Here is a 21,425-nt window from a genome sequence, read left to right on the forward strand (position 1 = left end):
TGTCCGGATTCCAGGAACCTGTCCCCACACAGGGGCTGCCCCAGCCAGCTCCGCTGCTACTTAAGGAAGCTGAGCCCCGCCTGCACTTGCGCAGTCCGGCCCATGCACCCGGACTCCAGGATGGGGGCCCCGGCCAGGGTCCTGCCCTCTCTGCTGCTGGGGCTGCTGCTCGCGTCCTCCCCGGGGGCCCCGGGGGCCAACCCAGGCCTGGTCGCCAGGATCACCGACCAGGGCCTGCAGTATGGTAAGGAGCGGTGGCTGTGGGCTGGACTGGCTGACCCGCTTGGCACCAGGCTGCTCTGGGTTCACGGCGCACAGACAGGGCGCTCTTCCTCCGGGCGGCCCTGGCTGGAACTCTGGCCTCATCACCCAACCCCTGAGTCGCTCAGGCACTTCCTGGTCTTAGCTGGGTTCCCGCCAGTCAACAGACACAAGGATTGGGGTGCAAGTAGTTGATTTGGGAGTTGATTTCAGGACACACTGTAGGGGAGAGGCAACGGGAGATGGGAGAGGGCAGGAGGGCAGGAGGGGGATGTTATTAAACCAGCTCCCACCCAGGGACTGCAGCAATTCCACTGGGGAAATTCTTGGTAAAGTTTGAAAATATGTGCCTGAGAACTAGAAGTCGGAACGGTGGTTACCTCTGGCCAGTGGAGACCGGGAGGCATATGAGGGAGCCTGCAGGGTGCTGGAAGGTGCTGCCTGCCTCTCAGCTGGGGTGGTGGTTACAGGTGTGTATCGAAGCTTTAAAATTACCTGGCAATTTCTTACGATTGGTGCCCTTTGGGTATTTACGTATTTCATGCCTCCATTTTAAAGAATAGGCAAAAGTAGGAGTATTTTTTAAAAGATGCTAAAACAATGCATCAGAATTCATCCACCCATGGGGGCAAGGGATCGGGGGTATTTATACACTGCTCCCCACAGAACTGATCAAGGGCAGCTCCTCATATTCATGGAGCCTCGATTGCCTTACCTATTAAATGGGGTAATAACATTCCCGCAGGAAAGGTTGCTGGGAGCCCAGACTGGCTGGGGGCAGAGAAGGAAGTCAGGGAAGTCTTCCCGGGGAGGGGAGGTAGAACAGGTAAGGGAGAGTTAGCCAGAGGCAGGGGTAGCACTCCGCACAGGGGCCGGCACATGCTTTTGCTGAGGGAGGAATGCATGTTGAAAAGAGGCAGACCGCTGGTCAGCGGTGTAGGCATGTCCTCCTTGAGGGCAGAATCCTGGCTCCCTCATATTTCAGAACAAGCAGAAGGTCCTGTTTATACTGAAACCCTGAATCAAGCAAAATTTGCCTTTGTCTCTTCCGCGTGTGACTGTGCCATGTTTATTTAACCCGCTCTCTGGCGTTGGGCTTTTTGGTCCTCCCAGTGTTTTTACTGTGTAAACCTGCCTGGCCGTTCCCGGCATTGCTGAGTGCCTGCTGTGTGCCAGGCACCACGCCAGGGCTGCCTTTGATCCTCCCAGCCCCTGTGTGCTCTGCAGGGGTTTCCTTTCATCCTCGCGCACCCCAAGGAGGAAAGTATCATCACTGCGTTTTGACAGATGGAGAAAGTGAAGGCTGAGGACTTGTTCAAGGTCACCCAGCTAGAAAGATGCCAAAGCCTGGATTCTATCCCTAAAATCCTCACAGTTTCTTCTGCTCAGGCTAGAAGACACTTAGCTGGGTTCCCACTAGCCAACAGACACAAGGATGCAAGTAGTTGATTTGGGAGTGAATGGGAACCACCCACGAAGGGACGAGAACCGCCCACACAAGCACACGGCCGGCCCTTCTCCCCTCGTGGAGTTGCTGACACGGGCATTCTGTTTGCGCACCATGAAATGGGCACGTAACCCATGCAATGCCGTGATAGCCCCAGTGTTTCTCAAGCCACCTGGCATGCAGGAGGGCTCAATAACCCGTAACTGGAATGAGCGTTAATAAGGAAGTCGGCGTCTCTCCCTGGGTGGTGGGAGCCTCTGAAGGGATTGGAGGGGAGGGAGGCAGGCTGATGACTAGGTTGACTCTCAGCTTCTTCCTGTCCACAGTGGCCAAGGAGGGGCTGGTGGCCCTGCAGAGTGAGCTGCATAGAATTACGCTGCCCGACTTCACTGGGGACTTCAAGATCAAGCATGTTGGACGTGGGCACTACGAGTTCCACAGGTGGGGCTCCCTTCTGCTGGGGCCCCAAGCGGGCTGGGCAGGGGTGGGAGCCTGGAGAGGGAGGGAGAGCCCGAGGATTGGGTCAGAACCCTCTGGGATAGACAGTGGCATAGTTTCTCACCGAGTTCAGAAGGAAGTTCAGGGAGGGAACTGGCTCCGCTATTTGTTCATGAAACAAATATAAATGAAGACATACTGACTGTGGACCTGAGCCTCAGTTTCCTTACCTGTGAAATGGGGATGACCTTGCTACCTCCTTTGGGTAATAATAATCCAGGCTCTCCAGTCTGACCCCTTGGATATAGTCCGGAAGGGAAGATAGACCTTAAACTTTAGACACAGTAGCCCAAGGGTTAGAGCTGAGGTTTGGCATCTGGAAGAGTCAAGGAAGGCTTCCCAGAGGAGGTGGCATTTGAGCTGAGTCTTCAAAGGATTATTATATACTAGAGGCGCGATGCACGAAATTCATGTACAGGTAGGGTCCCTAGGCCGGTGATCAGGGCCGATCCGGGCCTCCGGCTGCCAGCCGGGGCCTGCCTTCCTTCTGTGCCCTGGTGGTCAGTGCACATCATAGTGATCGAACTCCCAAGGGGACACACTTTGCATATTAGCCTTTTATATATATAGCTGAGCAACTGATGCTAAAAAAAAAAAAAAAAAAAAAAAAAGACATGAGGCAGTGTTTGAGGGGCAGACAATGAAAGGAGGGGAATTGAGCCCACAGCTCGTCACTCCTTCCCTGCTCATGACCATTGTTTCCTTCCTTCCTTCTTTTATTCAGTCCACCAGCAAGCGTTTATTGAGCACCTACTCGTTGCCAGGCAGATAAAATGGAACGTGGCCATTCTTTGCCCACTGATGGCCCACAACAGTGTGTCACCTTGGTTTGCTGCCCTCAGCCCTTCTAGCGTCTTTACTCCAGCTGCCCTTGGCCTTCCCTGAATCTGATCCTCACTCCCCCCACGCACACACACCTGAATGTATTAAGGGAGGGGATGGCAGGGGGAAGGAGGTGCAAACCCAGAGGGGTGTGTCCACAGCCGTACTCAGGCCCCCCCCCCCCCCCCCATGCATGCGATCTGTAGGCTCTGATCCTGAGTGTGTGACTTTGGGCAAACGCCCCTCTTCTGTGAGTTTCTATCTCCTTCTCTGTGAAAGGGAAAAAGGACAGTTCTGACCCCTCTGTGAGGCTGTGACACAGTGGGTGCGAGGTGCTTGCCTGGCGGTGTGGTTGGTGTGGGGCGCACAGCAGGCACTTGGTACGTGGGGGGAACCAGACACCTGCCTGAAGCAGCCCTGCCGGTCCAGTTCCCACTGGGGGGAGGTACCAGGCGAGATCAAGGCCCCGGCCAGGGCTGATGCTCCCTCCGTGTCTCTCCCCAGCCTGCACATCCACAGCTGTGAGCTGCTGAGCTCTGCGTTGACACCCCTTCCTGGCCAGGGCCTGAGCCTGTCCATCTCCGACGCCTCCATCCGCGTCCAGGGCGACTGGAAGGTGCGCAAGTCATTCCTGTAAGTTTGCTCGGCTCCCAGGCTCTCGGGCCCTTGGCTTTGGTCCCATTCTTCTCGGGTCCAAGGAGCTCCTCCCTCATCAGAAGGCCACACGGTGGATGGAGGGAGTCCACGGCCAGAGACCCCCAGGTGCCAAGTCCTGGCTCTTGGGCCAATCTCTTCCCATCTTCTGCCTCCCTGGTGGGGTGTCCGTGAGAAAAGTGAGATAATCCTGTGCTTTCTCGGTTTGCTTCCCCCGACAGCAGACCCCAAGGCTTCACGTGAAGGTACCTTATCTGGGAAATGATCTAAGGAGGCACCCGTAGGCATTGGGGGAAGGGAGGCAGGAAGGGAAGGAAGCCACTCTGAGACCCTCTGGGGACAGTGTGGGTGGAGCACGCCTCTGAGTTACCCCAACGCAGACAGGCGACCGTCTTCCTATTTGCCATTGGTCAAGGGAGGCTCCCCAGGCACTTGGACCCTCCAGGGTCCTTGGATGGAAGGTGGGTTCGTCTGCCGTTACGAAATACCCCAGACTCCCAGTTGAAGCATCAGAATTTTATTTTTCTTGCACGTATGGAGGCTAGGGGTCCGAGATGAAGGTGTCAGAAGGTCTAGTTTCTTCTGAGTCCCCTCTCCTTGGCTTGCAGATGGCCGCCCCCTGTGTGTCCTCACATGGTCACCCCTCTGTGCATGCACCCGGGCCTCTCTGCGTGGGCCCTAACTCCTCTTCTCACAAGGTCACCAGTCAGAGGGATTAGGGCCCATCCTAGGGGGCTCGTTTTAACTTAATCACCCCTTTAAGGCTCTGTCTTCAGTACAGTCACATTCCGAGTCCTGGGGTTTAGGCCCTCTACGTATGGGCTGGGGGCGGGGCCCAATTCAGTTGGTAAAAGAGGGCTGCCCAGTCTCTTCTGGGGAACCTGACCTGTCCACTTTAGACCTGAACTGTCTGTGTAGCAGCTGCTGCCACATGCCGTCACTGAGGACGTGAAAAGAGGCTGGGACGACTGTGTGAAACCCCCAATTTGAAGATTTTAGCACAAAAAGAACACAAGAAACCTCATTAATAGTTTTTAGATTGATTACATGTGGAAATGATAATTATAATGACTTGCTCTTTATTTTTGCCTTTCTTAACATGGCTACTAGAAAATTTTAATGACCAATGTGGCTCACATTATACTTCTGTTGGACAGTGATGCTTTAGCAAGATGCTCAGTGTGTGTGTGTGTGTGTGTGTGTGTGTGTGTGTGTGTTTGTGTGTATCAACTATCTATGCACATTCCTTCAATTCCATGAAAGAAATCAGACCACACTCTTCTGCCCTGGCTTTTTTCACTGAAGTATATTCAAGATCTCTTCATAGGAGCATGTAAAGATCTACCTCATTTTTTAAAACCTTTTTTTCCAATGTAAAATTTTTATTGAGGTGAAATCCACAGAATATAACATTAACCATTTTAAAGTATATACTGGTAAGTCAGTGGTGTTGGTACATTCACAATGTTGTGCAACCACTACCTGTGTCTAGTTCTAAAACATTTTGTCACCCCAAGACATAAATGACCCCATACCCATTAATCAGTCACTCCCCATTTCCCTCTCCTCTACCCTCAGGTAACCACCAGTCTGCCTTCTGTCTGTGGATTGCCTGTTCTGGACATTTCATATCAATGGAATCATACAATATGTAACATTTCATGTCTGGCTTCTTCACTTAGCACCATATTTTTGAGATTCATCACATTATAGCATACATCAGGACTTTATCCCTTTTATGGATGGGTAATAGTCCATTGTATAGATAGACTACCTTTGGCCTTTTTTAAAAAAAAAATCCTCATCCAAGGATATGTTCATTGATTTTAGAGAGAGAGGAAGAGGAGGGAGGGGAGAAACATTGATGTGAGAAACATCGACTGGTTGCCTCCCATACATGCAACTTAGGTATGTGCCCTGACTGAGAATCGAGCCCTCGACCATTTCGTTTATGGGACAATGATCCAACCAACTGAGCCACACCAGCCAGGGCTGGCCTCATTCTTTTTAAAGGCTGCATAGCATTGATGCCCACAACTCACTGAACCGTCCCTGCTAGTTGACCTCTAGGTGGTTTTCTCTGTTTTCGCTATTACTCGTGACACTTCAGTGAACTGCCCACACATATATCTTGGCCAGAAGAGCCACAGAGTAAAGGCTTAGAGGTCAGGTTACTGGGCCAAAGATGTGTGTGTCATTAGGAGGGATCCCACAAATCTGTATTCCAGAGGTGTTCGCCCAGCCACAGCACCTGGGGCTTCTGTGGCCCATACCTTCGCAAGCACTGGCCGTTAAAACTTCAAAAGTTTTATCAACCTGATTGGTGGAAGCTGGCGTCATTGTGATTTTTATTTTTAATAACTTTCACATGCTCATTTGCAGTCAAACTTCCTGTTCCTGTCTTTGATCTCTTTTCTTTTTGGTTGGTTTGTCCTTTCCTTATTAATTAGTGTAAGTGTGTTCTTTGTGTATTAAGGAAATGAGCTCATATTCGAAGGAAATTAGCTCTGGCTCTCTCGTGGTGTGGTTTTGTGTTTTTGTTTTTTTTATTTTGCATGTGGCACTTGTTGTTCACTGAAGTTTTAATTTTCTGTGCTGGCAAGTGTACGACCATTTCCTTTGTGGCTTCTGAGAGCTGGGTCCTTCCTAGAAGGGCCTTTGCCCATCCCTGACTATAAACAAGCGAACCCAGGCTTTCTTATAGAACAAGCATGTCAAACTCAGAGGCTAACACGGGCCAAATAAACAAGGCATGCGGCCTGCAGGCTGCGGGTTGGATATGCTTGTTATAGATATTTTATGGACTTCTTTGTAATAAATCTTTGCTTTGTAATAGTATTTGTAAAATTTTTTGTAATTAAATTTTTGCTCCAGCTCCACTTATTTTGGGGTGAGAACTGGGCTTCAGATTTCATATTTCCCCCCACACGGTGGCTGACCTAGCCTAGGAACCCACCATTCTTCTCTCATCTCCTCCAGGAGGCTACACGGCTCCTTTGACGTGCACATCAAGGGCATGACCATTTCCGTCAACCTGGTCCTGGGCAGTGAGTCCTCGGGGAGGCCCACGGTCACTACCTCCAGCTGCAGCACCCACATCCGTGATGTGGAGGTGGACATGTCGGGAAATTTGGGGTAGGTCACCACAGGGGCAGTGCCAGCTGGACCCCTGGCTGCAGCCCGAGGTCCAGCCAGCCAGCCAGCCGGCGACCTGGCCTCTGACAAGCACAAAGGTCCAGGCGTAATGCACGAGCCCGTCACAGGCACTTGGAGGTTGTTACTGGGGACACTGCTGAGATGGACAGATTAACAGACGCACATTCCAGCCAGGAGTCCTGGGGAGCCATTTCCACCAGACGTTTTCAGGAACTACCTCAGGCCAATGAAATGTGGCTGTTGGAGGAACACCAGGGCTTTTGGCCAAAGGAGAGTTTATGAAAAACATACAAGCCCTTGGGCAAGTGTCTTTGAGTGGAGTGTCCTTGATTAGGGAAATGTGGGTTCTTGAGCCCCTCCCCCAAATCGACTGAATTCGCTTGGGGCACAGCAGGGGCTGGGATGCCAGATGCCCTGAATCAGGGAGTGTGCCGGAGCTGGGACTCTGGGTCACAGCAGGTCCCACACTGGGGCAGGGAGGGCTCCCTCGGGAACCGGCCTGCCATAGGCCAGGGCCTGGCTTTCCCGGCGGCCCCGCCCACACTGTGCTCAGTGGCACACAGCTGACCTTGCCCTGTGCTCCATCCCCCAGGTGGCTGCTGAATCTCTTCCACAACCAGATCGAATCCAGATTCCGAGAAATACTGGAGAGCAAGGTAAGAATGTCAGCGCCACGCAAGGGCTGGACTCAAGTCATACGTGGGCCAAGGCCCAGAGAGAACAAGTCACCTGCCGCAGGTGGCAGAGCTGGTGGGTCAGCTGGGCCAGCACGTAGGTCTCTGGACTCTGCGTCTGTCCTGTAAAGCAGAGAATGGTTAGATGCTTGGCCAAGGGTCGGAAGCAGGGGCCAGCAGACTCCCGCCCCACCCTCCACTTGGTCTTGCTCACTGGCCCCCACTCCCCCACAAAGGCCAAAAGGAAAAGCAGCACTTAGATGCCTGCAGCGCCCTGGCAGGAAACTTCAAGAGCGTGTGAACCGGGTGAGAACCCGGGTCCTACCTGGGCAAGCACTGAGCACCTGCCTTGGGAGGGCAGGCAGTGATAGTGTCAGTTTTTCCCATTTAAAAAATTATGTGAAATCTCCAAATTGTTATATCTCTGGCCAAAACAAAAACGTTTCACTCCCATTTCGGAGGTATCATACACCTGGAGCTGTGTCTGTAAGCAGTGTGTGCCTGGGGAGGGAGAAAGTAATGGAGGAGGAAAGAGGGAAATACACACTCATATATCCCTGCGCCTTGGTCCAAGGTCTGCTTTGGCTCTGAGTGCCCCCTGGTGGTTGAATCGGAATAGCGGGCATCCCCACAAACTGGTGTGGCAAGCTGCATTCTGTGCCTTATCTTTTGGGGTCCTGGGGTCTAGGTGAGTGTGGGAAACATGCAAATCTGCTTCTCCAGCACCTCACTGCCGTGTTGTGCTGAGTCGGAGGACACAGAGAGCAATGAGCAATCCAGCCAGCCTGTTAAGTGATGACATTTGGAAGTACCTACTTTAAATACACACTTATTTGGATGGCAGATCTACGTACTATCCAGTTCTGCTCTTCCCCTCTACATTCCAGGAGCCCGGGGCGGCTCAAAAGAACTGTCTGCAATGGGGGAGCTCAGGGCAGTGCCTCTGGCCAGTGTCCACTCATCAGGCTGTGTAGGCGACTCCCTAACTCAGATGTCCAGCCCTGGGATCGACTTGGGAAGGTCTGAGTGGTCCCTGTTGGGGTCCATGTAGGGACCTAAGTGTCTCTGATTATTTCTGTTTGTTCAGTGCCTGGCACATGGTTAGTACTTATATGTTTTTATAAAATCAATGAGCAATGAGCAAATATGTGAAATGTGACTAAAGCAATTAGCACAGCACTAGCTCAAAGCCAGGGAACTCCCTCAGGCTTTCTCTCCCATCCTTTCAGGTTTGCGAAATTATCCAGAAATCGGTGACCTCTGACCTACAGCCTTACCTCCAAACTCTTCCAGGTAGGGTGCCCCCCCCACCAGACAGTTTATTTCTATTAATTCTCATAAGAGCATATATGTATCCTACAAAATCTTAAGTGGGACAGAAGTATAGAAAGTAAAAATTAAAATTCCCTTTTTCTCCTCAAATTTTCTTCCAAGAGGTAATCTCTGTGTTGGGTGTATCCTCTTCAATATTTTCTTTGCATATACAAATATGCATATACATATACATACACATGCACATATGAACATACATTCATATATATTCCTTTGTTCACGAATATAGATTCATTTGCATAATTGTGAGTAATATTAATGTACACAGGATAGACATTGTCCTTGTGTAACTTGTATATGTTGAAGATCTTTCTATATCACTGCATATAAATTGATCTCATTAAAAAAAATCTCTTTGTGGAAGTCAATACTTAGAGAAAAGTGCTCCCATTATAAGTGAACAGCTTGAAGAATTTTTACAAACTGAACACATATATACCAGCTCCCAGATCAATATACAGAATATGATTGCTCTCTCGGGTGTCCTTCTGTCACTATCCACCGCTCCACGGGAACCACTACCTCAACTTCTACCAGCAAAAGCTAGTTTTGCATTTTGTCCATGGATGGAGCCTTACAGTACTTAAAGTCTTTTACCAAAAGCAAAGCCTTTCTTTGTTCAACCTTAAAATGAATTTGACCCGTGTTGTTGTAAACCGTGAGCTCATTCATTCTCCTTGCTGTGTAGTATTCCCCTGAGTCAAAGTCCCTCCATTCTACTGTTGAAGGTCATTTGGGTAGTTTCAGTTTTAGACCATTATGCATAGCACTGCTATGAATATTCTAGCTCATGTAACGCATGTCTTTGGGTTACACTAGGAGTGAAATTGCAGGCTCACCTGGTATGCATAGTTTCAACGTGATCGGATCCTGACAAACAGCTTTCCAACAGAGTTGTAACAGACCTCATTTGAGTAGCTGTGTAGTAGTCCCTCCGATGGCTGTGTCTTCAGTTATTTATTAAGTCCCCAGACTCTGGGCGTGCAGGCTTGGTGCCTTCCTTTGCTATTGCCCATATGGGGAAGGCGGCACCTCGCCCAACCTCCTTGCCTGCGCATGTGAGTGTCTCCTAGCACAGTCCTCAAAAGTGGAGACCCTGGGTTCAGGATGCACAGGTAAAGTTTGTGGTTCGCTCCCTGACAAATAGCCTGAGGTGCCCTCTGATATCATGGCCCCTACGCTCACCTGTGCGCATCCCCTCCAGTGGAGGCCCAGGCAGGCACAGACAACCCTGTGTGAGATACGGATCCCCTGATCCTCCAGGGCGCTAGGGGGGAGAGTCTGAGCCCTCTGCACAGGCCGACCTTCCTGGCTAATTGGTTTGTGTTGATAGGAGGTCAGTTTCCCCTCAGTTGTAAACTTGGGGAGCAATACCCTTGGTCAGAGAATTCTCCCCATTGTGTAGCTTCCTTGGCACGAAGCTCCTGGTGTGAATGGGCTGGCAGACCTGGGCTCCTCTCGCCCTCAGTGTGTGTGTGTGTGTGTGTGTGTGTGTGTGTGTGTGTGTGTGTGTTCGCGCACGTGTGTGTGCGTGTTCCTGGAACCTACTCACGCTCAGGCAGAGCACACCCCTCCCCTGATGGCTAATCCACTACTGGGACAAAAGACCCAGCTGGTCTCTCTCTTACGAAGCAGCTCTTTGCCCAGGGCTGGGCTGGGTGGAGGGTCTGGAGGCAGGGGGGCAGGGGCTCTGAAGAAAGTCACCCCTTCTCCTGTCTGGCTCCTGATTCTGCCCCTCCCCCGGTTCGCAGTCACAACAGAGATCGACTGTCTCGCTGGCATTGATTACAGCCTAATGGAGGCCCCTCGGGCAGCGGCCCAAATGCTGGACGTGATGTTGAAGGTGAGGGACCTGGAGCAGGGGCTTGGGTGGGTCCTGCCTCAGCGAGGCATTCATCCCTCAAGATCAGCTCTTTCTTGGAGCCCCTGTCCGCCTGGCTCAGCTCTGTCCTCATCTCCCTTAGTTCCAGCTGTGTTGAGGGCAGGGCAACCTGGAGTGGTGGGGAGTGTTCCCAGGGCCAGGCTCCTCTCACAAGGGTCTGGTCTGAAAACTCCTAGGCTGGTAGCTTCCCCTCCTTCCCTTCCTCTCCTTCACCTTGCCCTCCATGCAGATGAGCTCAATCAGGAGGTCTGGCCAATAGGTCTTGTGGGTTAACACACCAAAGCTGGTGAGTGTTTTATTAAGGGATTCCGGACATGCACCACTTTAGGAAAGGAAAGACACAAAGGAAAACATCTTTAATGGTGGAGTCTCAGGCAGTGTCTCTAGCCGATGTCCCCCCGCCCCCACCTCCCTATCAACCTGTATAGTGACTACCGAGCTCAGAAGTCCAGCCCTGAGGTAAACTTTGAAAATTCAAATGGACCTTATTTTCTCTCTCCAGGCTGAAATTTTTAACCGTGAACATCGCACCCCAGTTGCTTTCCTTGCTCCTGTCATGAGCCTTCCTGAGGAACACACCCGAATGGTCTACTTTGCCATCTCTGATTATGTCTTCAACACAGCCAGCCTGGTATATCATGAGGCAGGGTACCTGAACTTCTCCATCACAGATGATGTGGTGAGGCTGGCGACAGAATAATGCTTACAAATGATGATGTAACCTGGCTTCTCTTCCTTTTTTCCTTTCTGCCTGATTTACATCAGCAAAGTAATAAATTATGACTAAGAAAAAAGATCGGGACCAGGAAAAATATGTCAGTACAATTTCCCTTTTCACTTTGGCTGCCAGGAAGCTCAAAATCTAAGTTCTTTCTTATAACAACTGTAGAAGACTTTGTGGCTTGCTTGTCTGTGTTTTATTCTCTCCCCCTCCCTCAGTCTAGATCTGTTATTCTAGTTCATAATTTCTCTCATTCTGATAGTTTGTAGGTTTTTGTTGTTTGTTTTTTTTTAAAAAAAAAAGATTTTAGAGAATGAAATGCATTGTTACAAAGAATAGTAAATAAAGACCAAGTTAAAAGCAAAGCACAATTATGAAAACAGTGGACCCATAAATATCTGTCTGGGAGCTTCCTTGTAGCCAAAGTAAAAAGGAACATGATTTAGTGATTCATGGTAAAGAGCAGAAACAAAGTTCTCCTAGCACATACCTCTAAAACAACGTTCTCAAAAGTGGCTTTGTATAAGGAATACTAAATCTTAGAGTGGATCACATCTTTAACCCTTTGCGCTCCAATTTTATATTTGGAATTCAAACAGTCTGGTCCGAATTGGAAGTCCTTCCTCTCTTGGTTGCAGTAGTTCCCTGGCGGAAATTGCCAATTAGCTCAATCACCAACTCAGCTCGACCTTTGACCTGCTACTAGCGCCTGGTCTGTCGAGTCAGCCTCGATGTTGGAGCGCAAAAGGTTAATATGTCTGGGTTTCAGAAGGTTATTTCTAGTAGCTCTTGTAGCCCGTGAACAATGTCAGGATGGTGGGAAAACACAGGGTGGTCCAATTTGGATGATCCAGTTTCCCTGGTGATAAATCGGGGACCACCTGGTGAATGACTGGGTGACTTTCCCTCCCATCATCACATCTGATTCCCCCATCCCACGGTGCTGCAGTCCTTTCTCTTGCAGATGGGATCACATAACTGTGTTTTACCGAGTGTCCACTATATGCTAGGCCTTGTGCCAGATGTGTTGTACCCACCATTTCACTGAACCCTCACGATGCCATGGTAGGTGGGGACTATTGTTAACCAATTTCACAGGTGAGGGAGTCGAAGCTCAGAGAGGTGAAGGGAGTGGCCCGAGACCACATCGTGACAAAGCCAGGAGCCAAACCTAGTCTGTGTGACTGCAAATCCCTCTGTCATGAACCCTCTGAGCGGGTCCCGCATGTCACCTGTGCCCCACAGAGAGCAGAGAGTCCCCGCGGTCTCATGTACCCCTGTTGAATGATGGGCAGGCCTCTTGTCACTGCCATGGAAACCCCGGGCATTCGAGAAGTTCCAGTCCGAAACACCCCCCACCTCTCCCTCTCTGTTCAGACCTTCAGTTCTGGAAGGAGCACCCTAAAACTTCTTTGTGTCTCTTCACTGCAGGTTCCACCGACCTCCAACATCCGACTGACCACCAAGTCCTTCCGCGCCTTCGTCCCCCGGGTAAGGCTCCCCTCAGCCCTCGGTGGTGCAGGCCAGCCTTCAGGGATCTCTCCTTAAAACCCACAGGCTCCTCTCAGCTGGCCCAAGAGTCAGAAGACAGCAATGAGCCCCTCAGTGAAGGCCAGAGTGCTGCAGGCTTTGGGACTTTCTTCCCTTCAAAGCCCCAATAGCACTGGCCTGAGCCCCGGGTCTCCTGGGACTACAGGTTGCCCAGCCTTACAGGTGCCATCTGAGAATCCCAAGGAATGCCATCATGACCCATGCACAACGGAATACAATGCTTGGCGACTGTCACTGATCTAACCCCACTGGGCATTAAGTTGTCTGTAAGGTTTTGTGGGGTTTTTTTAATATATATTTCTTTATTGATTTCAAAGAGGAAGGAAGGAGAGATAGAAACATCAATGATGAGAGAGAATCATTGATTGGCTGCCTCCTGCACGCCCCCTACTGGGGATCAAGCCCGCAACCCAGGCATGTGCCCTTGGCCGGAATCAAACCTGGGACCCTTCAGTCCGCAGGCCGACGCTCTCTCCACCGAGCCAAACTGGCTAGGGCTGTCTGTAAGGTTTTGCCATGATAATGTCCACTCCCTGTGTTCATGGAACGGTGTCCTATGACACCGCTAAGAGAAAAAGGCACCGAGCATTTTATGGGAGTAAAACCCACCAGAAAGCACGCTCAGAGTTACCTGTCGCCCTCCAGGCTCTCCCGGCAAACCCGCACTTTTCTTCTCTTGACATAATCTCCTCATTCTGCCCCCAGCTGGCCAAACGCTACCCCAACATGAACTTGGAGCTGCAGGGAAGAGTGGTCTCTGCCCCCGTCCTGAACTTCAGCCCCGGGAACCTGTCCTTGGCCCCCCAGATGGAGGTTGAGGGCTTCGTGCTCCTGCCGAACTCTGCCAGGGAGCTTATCTTCCAGCTCGGCGTGGTAAGGTTTGCTTTTGCAAGTGCTGTTCCTTTTTCCCGTGTGCTTCCCCTACTCACCACTGGTCCAGTTCCTTCAGATTTCAACTTGAATACCACTTCCTCAAAGAGGCCTTTCTAGATTGCTCTTACCCCAGTGCGCCTTAGGCTCCTTGTCATGTTTCTCTTGCAGCACCCTATTCATTTACTTCATTACATTTATTATGAATGGGCTTAGGCAGCTGACGGCAGGTTTATTTGTTTAATGTAGTTGTCTCCCAGCAAGTGAGTCTGGGCTGCTGTGGGAAGGAAGGCATAGGGGTCTTTGACCTGTTGGCGCTGCATCTATAGCTGACCCCTGAAGACTACATTTCCCAGGATCCCTGGCAGCACTCTGACATCAGCTAGGTCAGCCAGTCGAAGGCACTATCAAGAGAATGGCGGGCAGGAGGAAGGAAGAAGCGGAGTATTTTTTCCTCTCTTTGTCTAGGACAGAGACAGGGGGAGTGACTGTCTCCTCCACGGTGGCTCCCATAAACCCAGCTCTCTCTGTTCTTCTGGCCTTGAGGTGGAAGTAGCTTCCTGCCTCTGTTAATCCCTGAGTGGCCACTTCAACTCTCTTTATTTTTTGGCTTTTCAGCAATTCCATCTCTTGTATCACCAAGTCCCTGGGTTACATTCCCTCTGAGTTAAACACCGAGAGGGCCCCCCCTCCCCAGGGGACCCTGTCTTCTAGGGAAGGGATTTGGAGCCTTTGGGGACTCTTGCTCACTGGGCGGAGAATTTTGTTCTTTTCTTTTAGGTTTGAAACTCAACAAGACACATTTCTGGAAGGGTAATTGCGCCCACATGCTATATCTATAACTTGATATTGTTATGAGAATTTTTGCCACCAATATATTTTAAATGAAAATATAATCTATTATTACTATCATGGCTATTGTTATTCCCAGGGCTGAATCGTAGTCCTGACATAGCTAGAAGTGAGCCCTTTGAGGTCTCAGGGACAGGCACTCTACACTTGCTCTCAGTAGCCTGTTCAAAGTTTACTGTTCTCATAGTCAACCATTTCAAGTAAAAATGGTTCAAGTTCAAACATCAAGCACCTACAGTGAGCCTTCTGGGAGTCTATAGTCTACTAGCAGGTTCCTGCTTTCATTCATCGAGCTGTTTATTTAGAGAAGACAGCTGGTCCTCGTAGTACGTGACAGCCTCCCTCACTCAGACCTGTTTCCTTCTCCTGGAATCTCCAGACCACTAACCTGTCGGCCACGTTGACCTTCAACGCCAGCAAGATCACTGGGTTCCTGAAGCCAGAAAAGTAAGTCAGCCTCCCCCCCACATGGGGGCGCTCAACCAGGCTTGCTCCCTCTGGCTGGCACTCGCCGATTCTCTGTAACTGGAGGTGGGGATGTGACCAGGTCCTCCTGCCAATGTTAAGGGCCCAACATTTAAGAGGGAAACTTAAATCTTGCCCCAGTTAGCCAAATTCTTTTGCCCCTCTGGCCCCACTTCCACGAACTTCCTTTCCACCTAAGCCCCATTACTTCCAGTCTTCTACAGAATGTAGCAATACTGCTTTTTCTTAATCTACGAATTTTAGACATCGGCTATTCTGACTTCCTGAAGTGATAAAGATTGAGCTCTTGTACACTACCCACCTCCCCTCTTTGAGTCTTCCCAATAAGGTGATATCATTGTTTTTAGCTAGTCATCTTTTTCATGACCCCACCCGTGGCCATGTGCCTTCTCAAGCCAGTGCCTCCTTCCTTCCAGGGAACGCCACCTGGCTTAGGTATCCCGCGGGCATCGTACCCACATCTCTGAGTCATTTCTGATCTGTTGTAGGGTACAAGTGGAACTGAAAGAATCTAAAGTTGGACTATTCAATGTAAGTTATTATTGTTTTTATCAATATTATTGTTTTGGTTGGGGTATTGATTAATTCAGAGTCTTTACTAAGCAATGCTACGTGCCTCAGAGTAGAAAATGGAAAAGGAGAAGAGCCGTTCTCTGCCCTAGAAAAGTATAGAAGCTCTCAAGGACATAAAACCCAGGGCGAAGCAAAAGTTACATCCCTATGTAAGGCAGTCTATCATTAAATCTCCTGTTGGACCAATTTTTTTTAAACTGCAAGGAATAGAAAGCCAACTAAAAATGTCTTAAGCATATGAGAGGAATCTATAGAATCATGTGATTAAAAAACAACCACAAAACAAAAACAATGAAGACTACTAAGGCTAGAGATTCCAGGCATAGCTGGACCCAGGTGCTCAAATTAATGCACCAAGAATCTCCATCTCTCTGCTTGCTTTCATCAGTGTTGGTTTTATTCTCAGGCAGGTTATTCCCATTGGTGAAAACCCCCTAAATTTCCTGTGGTTTCATTAAAAAAAAACACACACACACACACCAAAATCCCTGTGCTAGCTCTCATTAGATCAACCTTAGCCACGTGCCCATTCTTCAGCCAATCACTATGGCCAGAAATACGACAAGGCCAGTCAGCCAAGTTTCCTGGAGCCAGAATTTGCAATCCCCAGTAGTATGGACTGAAATTGGAAGGGGGTTCCCAGGAGGAAAATAGGGACTTGTATTAAAACAAGAGAAATTAATTGCTGGGCACACAAAATGAAGAGATGATTTTCACAAAGAGGAAAAAAAATGGTGAAATAGTCCCCTATTAAAGGAAGAAAGAGAATGGGAAGATGGGTGTGGCTGAAGCAATCATGGGGAAATTTCTGAAAAGAGAGAAGGGGGGGTGATGGCAGCTGCTCCTCACAGGCCGAGGAGGAGATGGGAAGACTTGAACTTGTGGTAGTTGTTTTCCTCTTCAGCGTCCCAAGGATACTGACCTCTGACCACACTCACCTGTCCTCCTCTCCCAGGCTTTCCCTTAAGTACTTATGAAGAGGAAAGAAACACATGAAGTGTGGAGAGACACTGTGCACAGGATCCCCAAAGAATGACTCCTTTCAGAGAACAAAGTGGATAATGACACACTAACATTGTATCTGGGCATGGCATGTAAATGTTCTAAAACATTTGTAAAACATATGTAAAGATTCACACAAAGAGTATTCATTAAGTTTTTGGAACATGTGATAAAAAAAAAAAAGCCAGAGCTATAGAATCAGATAAATCTGGATTCAGATTCATACCCTGCAGCCCAGTGTCTAACAAGCCACTTTCATTCTGATGGCCTCAGTTTTCTTATCCATGATATGGGGACATTGATGTCAACTTAAAGGGGTTATTGTAAAGACTAAAGCAAATATATGTAATGCTCTGGGTCCTACACCTGGCACATAGTGAATGTTAAAACTTGTGTATCTTGCCCTGACTGGTTTGGCTCAGTGGATAGAGCGCCTGCCTGCGGACTGAAGGGCCCCAGGTTCGATTCCGGTCAAGGGCATGTACCTTGGTTGTGGGCACATCCCCAGTAGGGGGTGTGCAGGAGGCAGCTGATCGATGCTTCTCTCTCTCATCGATGTTTCTAACTCTCTATCCCTCTCCCTTCCTCTCTGTAAAAAATCAATAAAATATATTAAAGAAAAAACTTGTGTAACTTAAATTTTGTTTATTACACAAGTAATTCAGGAAAACATTCTCACTGTAAAAAACTGTTTTTGAATATTTAAGACAAGGCTAAGCCAAACTTCGATGTTCTTCCTAGAGGAAAGATGGTTGGGTGTGCAGTCTTCCAACATTTTTCTCTTTTTGCACACATATAAGTGTACATCTTGATGTAGGTATCTATCTGAAATTTGCTTTTTCCAAGTCTTTTGCCATGTCAGCACATACCATACCATGTCACCCCCAGGGTGGCGCTGTGGAGGTTTATCGGTGGGCAATATGGCGCATGTGGCCACAGTGTTCTCTGCCAGGTGGAGAACGCTGTGACCAGGTGAACAGTGGCCACATGTGCCATTCTCCTGTTCTCCACCAGGTGGAGCTGTTAGAGGCGCTGCTCAACTACTACATTCTCAACACCCTCTACTCGGAGGTCAATGGTAAGTATCACTATGGATTTCTCCAAGTCAAGAGTGGACACTGGTTTTGGGGGTAAAGAGAGCTGGACTTGGAGTTGGGAGACGGTTCTCCTGTAGGCTATGAGACCTGGGTGAGTCACTTCCCTATGAGCTTCAGGGGCTGTCTTCGCAATGGGAGTGTTGAAGTCCACCTCATCTCCCTCCAGGGCTTAATGAAGGCTGGGGCCTGGGGAAACAATTCAGAGCACAGGAAACTCCTTCTAAGAGAAGAAGAGACTCACAGAGGTGCCCCCCGCCCCCTGAAGTAGCAAGGGAAAGACTAAAGACCTAGTTCATATAGAGAGCACAAGACAGCCCCCTCTAAATTCACATTTCTGATTCAGTTGCCAACACCCTTTAAACATTTAAGCATAAAGACCTAAGCCCTGTTTCATTTGGCTGCAATAGAAAGCAACATGGGGGTGGAGGGCAGATGCCCACGGCTTCTTATCATGAGTGCATTCCGCCCCATGCCTACCACTCCTTCCAAATAGCCTCACGCGGCAAGCTCGGGCTCCTGTAGCAGCCTTCCTGGGGTTAAATCCCAGTTCGACCCCTTTTTGGTGTGTGAGTAAGGATAAGTTACTTGGCCACTCTGTGGCTCAATTTCCTTATCTGTAAAATGAGAATAATAATCCTATCTACTTCACAGTCTTTGGTGATAATTAAATGAGACTATGCTGTGTATAGAGTTTGCACAGAGGCCTTTTTTTTAAAAAAAAAAAAATTCTTTGTCTATAATTGCTATTAACAAATTTCTCTCAATGTTGTGCCTCGACCTCCAGCTAAACTGGCATCAGGCTTCCCCCTTCCTCTGCTAAAACATATTCAGCTCTACGACCCTGTTGTCCAGATCCACAAGGTGAGTGGGTTCAGGGGGCTCAGGCGGTTTGGGGAGGGGACTGTTGAGCTTTCCAGGTTCAGAGGCCAAAGCTCAGAGGGTGAGGTCCAGCCCATCCCTGCAGCCGGGAAAGCCTGACCTGGGGTGGGATGCTAACTGCCACGAAGCCATCCACCTGTCCTTCCAAAGTGGCTCTTCTGTGGGAGCGGAAGGTAGTTGACACGGTCAGGGCTAAACTGCCTTCTACCCCTCACCGTGAGTGACCAGGGGCGGCCGCAACACCAGCTCATTTTTAAATACTGTAATCCTAGATATGCCAACAGGCCACGTTCTAAAAGCCATTTGTAGCTTTTTAAAATGTCTTCTAAATTCTTCAGTGGAAGAGCTTTATTATAAACTAGTTGCCCAGTGCATGAAATTCGTGCCCAGGGGGCAGGGGCGGTATGTGTCTCTCAGCCTGTCTTGCACCCTCTCCAATGGGATTGGGCCTAAACCAGCAGTCGGACATCCCTCTTGCAATCTGGGACCGCTGCATGCCTGCATGCCTGATCGCCCCTAACCACTCTGCCTGCCAGCCTGCTCACCCTCAACTGCCCCCCCCCACTGGCCTTCTCACCCCCATCTGCCCCTCCTTGCTGGCCTGATTGCCCCCAACTGTCCCCCCCCACCACCAGGCTGCTCCCCCCCAGCAGCTCCCCCTGCCAGTCTGATTGCCCCCAACTGCCCCCTCCGCTGGCCTGCTTACCCCCAACTGCCCCCCACCGGCCTGCTTGCCCCCAACTGGTTCCCCCTGCCGGCCTGATCACCCCCAACTGCCTTCCCCTCCTGGCCTGATTGCCCCAACCACCTCTGCCTCGGCTCTGCCACTATGGCTTTGTCTGGGCAGCGGCCACGGAGCCGGCTGGGGCAACCAAGAAAGCCAAGCCTCCCACGCTCGCTCTCTGGCCAGCTTGGCTCCATGGCTCCCACCGGCGCCGCCATCTTTGTCACATCAATTTGCATATTCCCTCCTTATTGGCTGTGGGTGCCGCCATCTTTATCGTGAAGTGGTGGTTAATTTGCATATTACTCGTTTATTAGATAGGATATGTGTTTGGTGTGCTCCCCCTCATAGACCCATTACCCCCACATACACCCACAGTTTGAATTTTAATATACTTCCTTCAGTATTTTTTATCTCGCTAAGCATTTGAAAAAATTGTGTTTTGAATAGTTGCATTGCTAGTGCTCATACATGTTTTCTTTTTGTTGCAATCTAGTCCCCCACGCGCCCCCCCCCCCCCACCCAGTGTTAAGTACTGCCTCATCCATCAGATGGACCATAACTTACTGAACTATTTTAGGACCAAGGAACATATCTAATTCTTCACTATTCTCTCCACTGCTCGATCGAGCATTTTATGGTCCATCTGCGCCTCACAGTCCAGGGTATCTTTCTAGGGCAGCGTCTGTGAGGTGGGGTGACTGGGATGGTGGGCACTGAAGGAGAGGCTGCATTGTGCCTGGCACAGCATCAACATCCAGCAAACAGCAGCTGCGAAGAGAGCGAAGGGCACGGCGTGGCCAGGAAGGTTGAAACGCTGGCCACCTGATATACTTGAGAGTCAAATCTCCAAAAGTCTTTTGGGCGCTGAGATACTCACTCAGCACCCAACTTCAGCTGGGCGTTTACAAGGAGTCAGACGGATTGTTGTTCCGAACAAAGACTGAGCGACAGTTCAGGCAGCTGGCCCCAGGTTTCTCCTCTGTAAAATGGGGTGTAGCCCGTAGCCTCCTGGGCTCCTGGGACAGTAAGAGGCCAAGCACGGAAGCGTCTCGCTCAGTGTGGCACGTGGGAAGTCATTGGAAGATGTATGACATGCTCGTATTCATTGGAATTGTGAGCTCCATTCTGTCCATTCGTTTGACACCCAAAGGCAGGGGATGTCTCGCCGTGGGAAAAGACTAGGACTTTGCCTTGAGTGCAGAATTCCTGCCCCTTTGGGTGATGGAAACCTACGAGGAAGTGGGAGCGGAAACCCTGGCGGCTCACAGTTTTGTATTGTTTGCCAAGGAGAGAACATTCAGGTGACACAGAGGACATTTATGAGGCCTGCCCGGAAGCAGCAGCTTGGGAAATGGCAGATAAATCGCCGCCTTAGAGCAGGTCGCTGGCAAAAGCAGTGCTTTATGGAGACCTTGGGGACGGAGGCACACCGCGATTTATGTACTGACCTGGTTTCTGGCAGAGCTTGTGTCTCCACAAACGTGGGCCTCCTTTCAAATCGGAGAAGCATCTCTTCGAAGCAGAGGGTGTGTTTACCATCCTGTTCTGTCTTGTCTCTCCTAGGACTTCCTGTTCTTAGGCGCCAACATCCAGTACCTGAGAGTTTGAGGGTGAGGAGACAGACGGGCACGGAGGCCGCAGCGGGGTCAGCAGGCTGCAGCTCCAGATCTGCAGGCTATTCCCGGAGATTCTGGGAGGATGAAGACTTTCCTGTTCTCTCTGGGGGGAGGTCTGCCTGGCCTCTGCCCCCCACTCCTCTTCAGGAAGTGTGCCCAAGCCCTCTTCAACTCCGGACTTTACTTTCTCCGCCAGGATGGACCATCGTCCTCACTGGCCTGTAGATCGTCAAGGGCAGGCACCGTCGTTTTCATTCACCGTCTGATCCCCATGCACAGTGCTGGCACGTAGTGGGTCCTCAATAAATATGTACTGAATGATTCA

The 21,425-nt window shown here is 50.0% G+C and overlaps 1 protein-coding gene across 2 annotated transcripts; it reads left to right on the plus strand.

The window, feature by feature from the left end:
- Nucleotides 1-21,425, plus strand: LBP (lipopolysaccharide binding protein). 2 transcript variants are annotated; one of them, XM_059706127.1, is made up of 15 exons: nucleotides 1-244; nucleotides 2,035-2,149; nucleotides 3,533-3,661; nucleotides 6,662-6,817; nucleotides 7,431-7,494; nucleotides 8,742-8,805; nucleotides 10,596-10,687; nucleotides 11,229-11,405; nucleotides 12,879-12,938; nucleotides 13,704-13,871; nucleotides 15,100-15,167; nucleotides 15,695-15,737; nucleotides 17,796-17,859; nucleotides 18,663-18,739; nucleotides 21,048-21,425. In XM_059706127.1, the coding sequence occupies exons 1-15, from the start codon at nucleotides 103-105 to the stop codon at nucleotides 21,090-21,092; spliced, it is 1,464 nt and encodes a 487-aa protein (XP_059562110.1). In that variant the 5' UTR covers nucleotides 1-102; the 3' UTR covers nucleotides 21,093-21,425. The 2 variants fall into 2 exon arrangements, with proteins under 2 accessions (XP_059562110.1, XP_059562111.1); XM_059706128.1 differs by lacking the exon at nucleotides 6,662-6,817.

Source organism: Myotis daubentonii, chromosome 8 (genome assembly GCF_963259705.1).
Source record: "Myotis daubentonii chromosome 8, mMyoDau2.1, whole genome shotgun sequence".
NCBI classification, from domain to species: Eukaryota; Metazoa; Chordata; class Mammalia; order Chiroptera; family Vespertilionidae; genus Myotis; species Myotis daubentonii.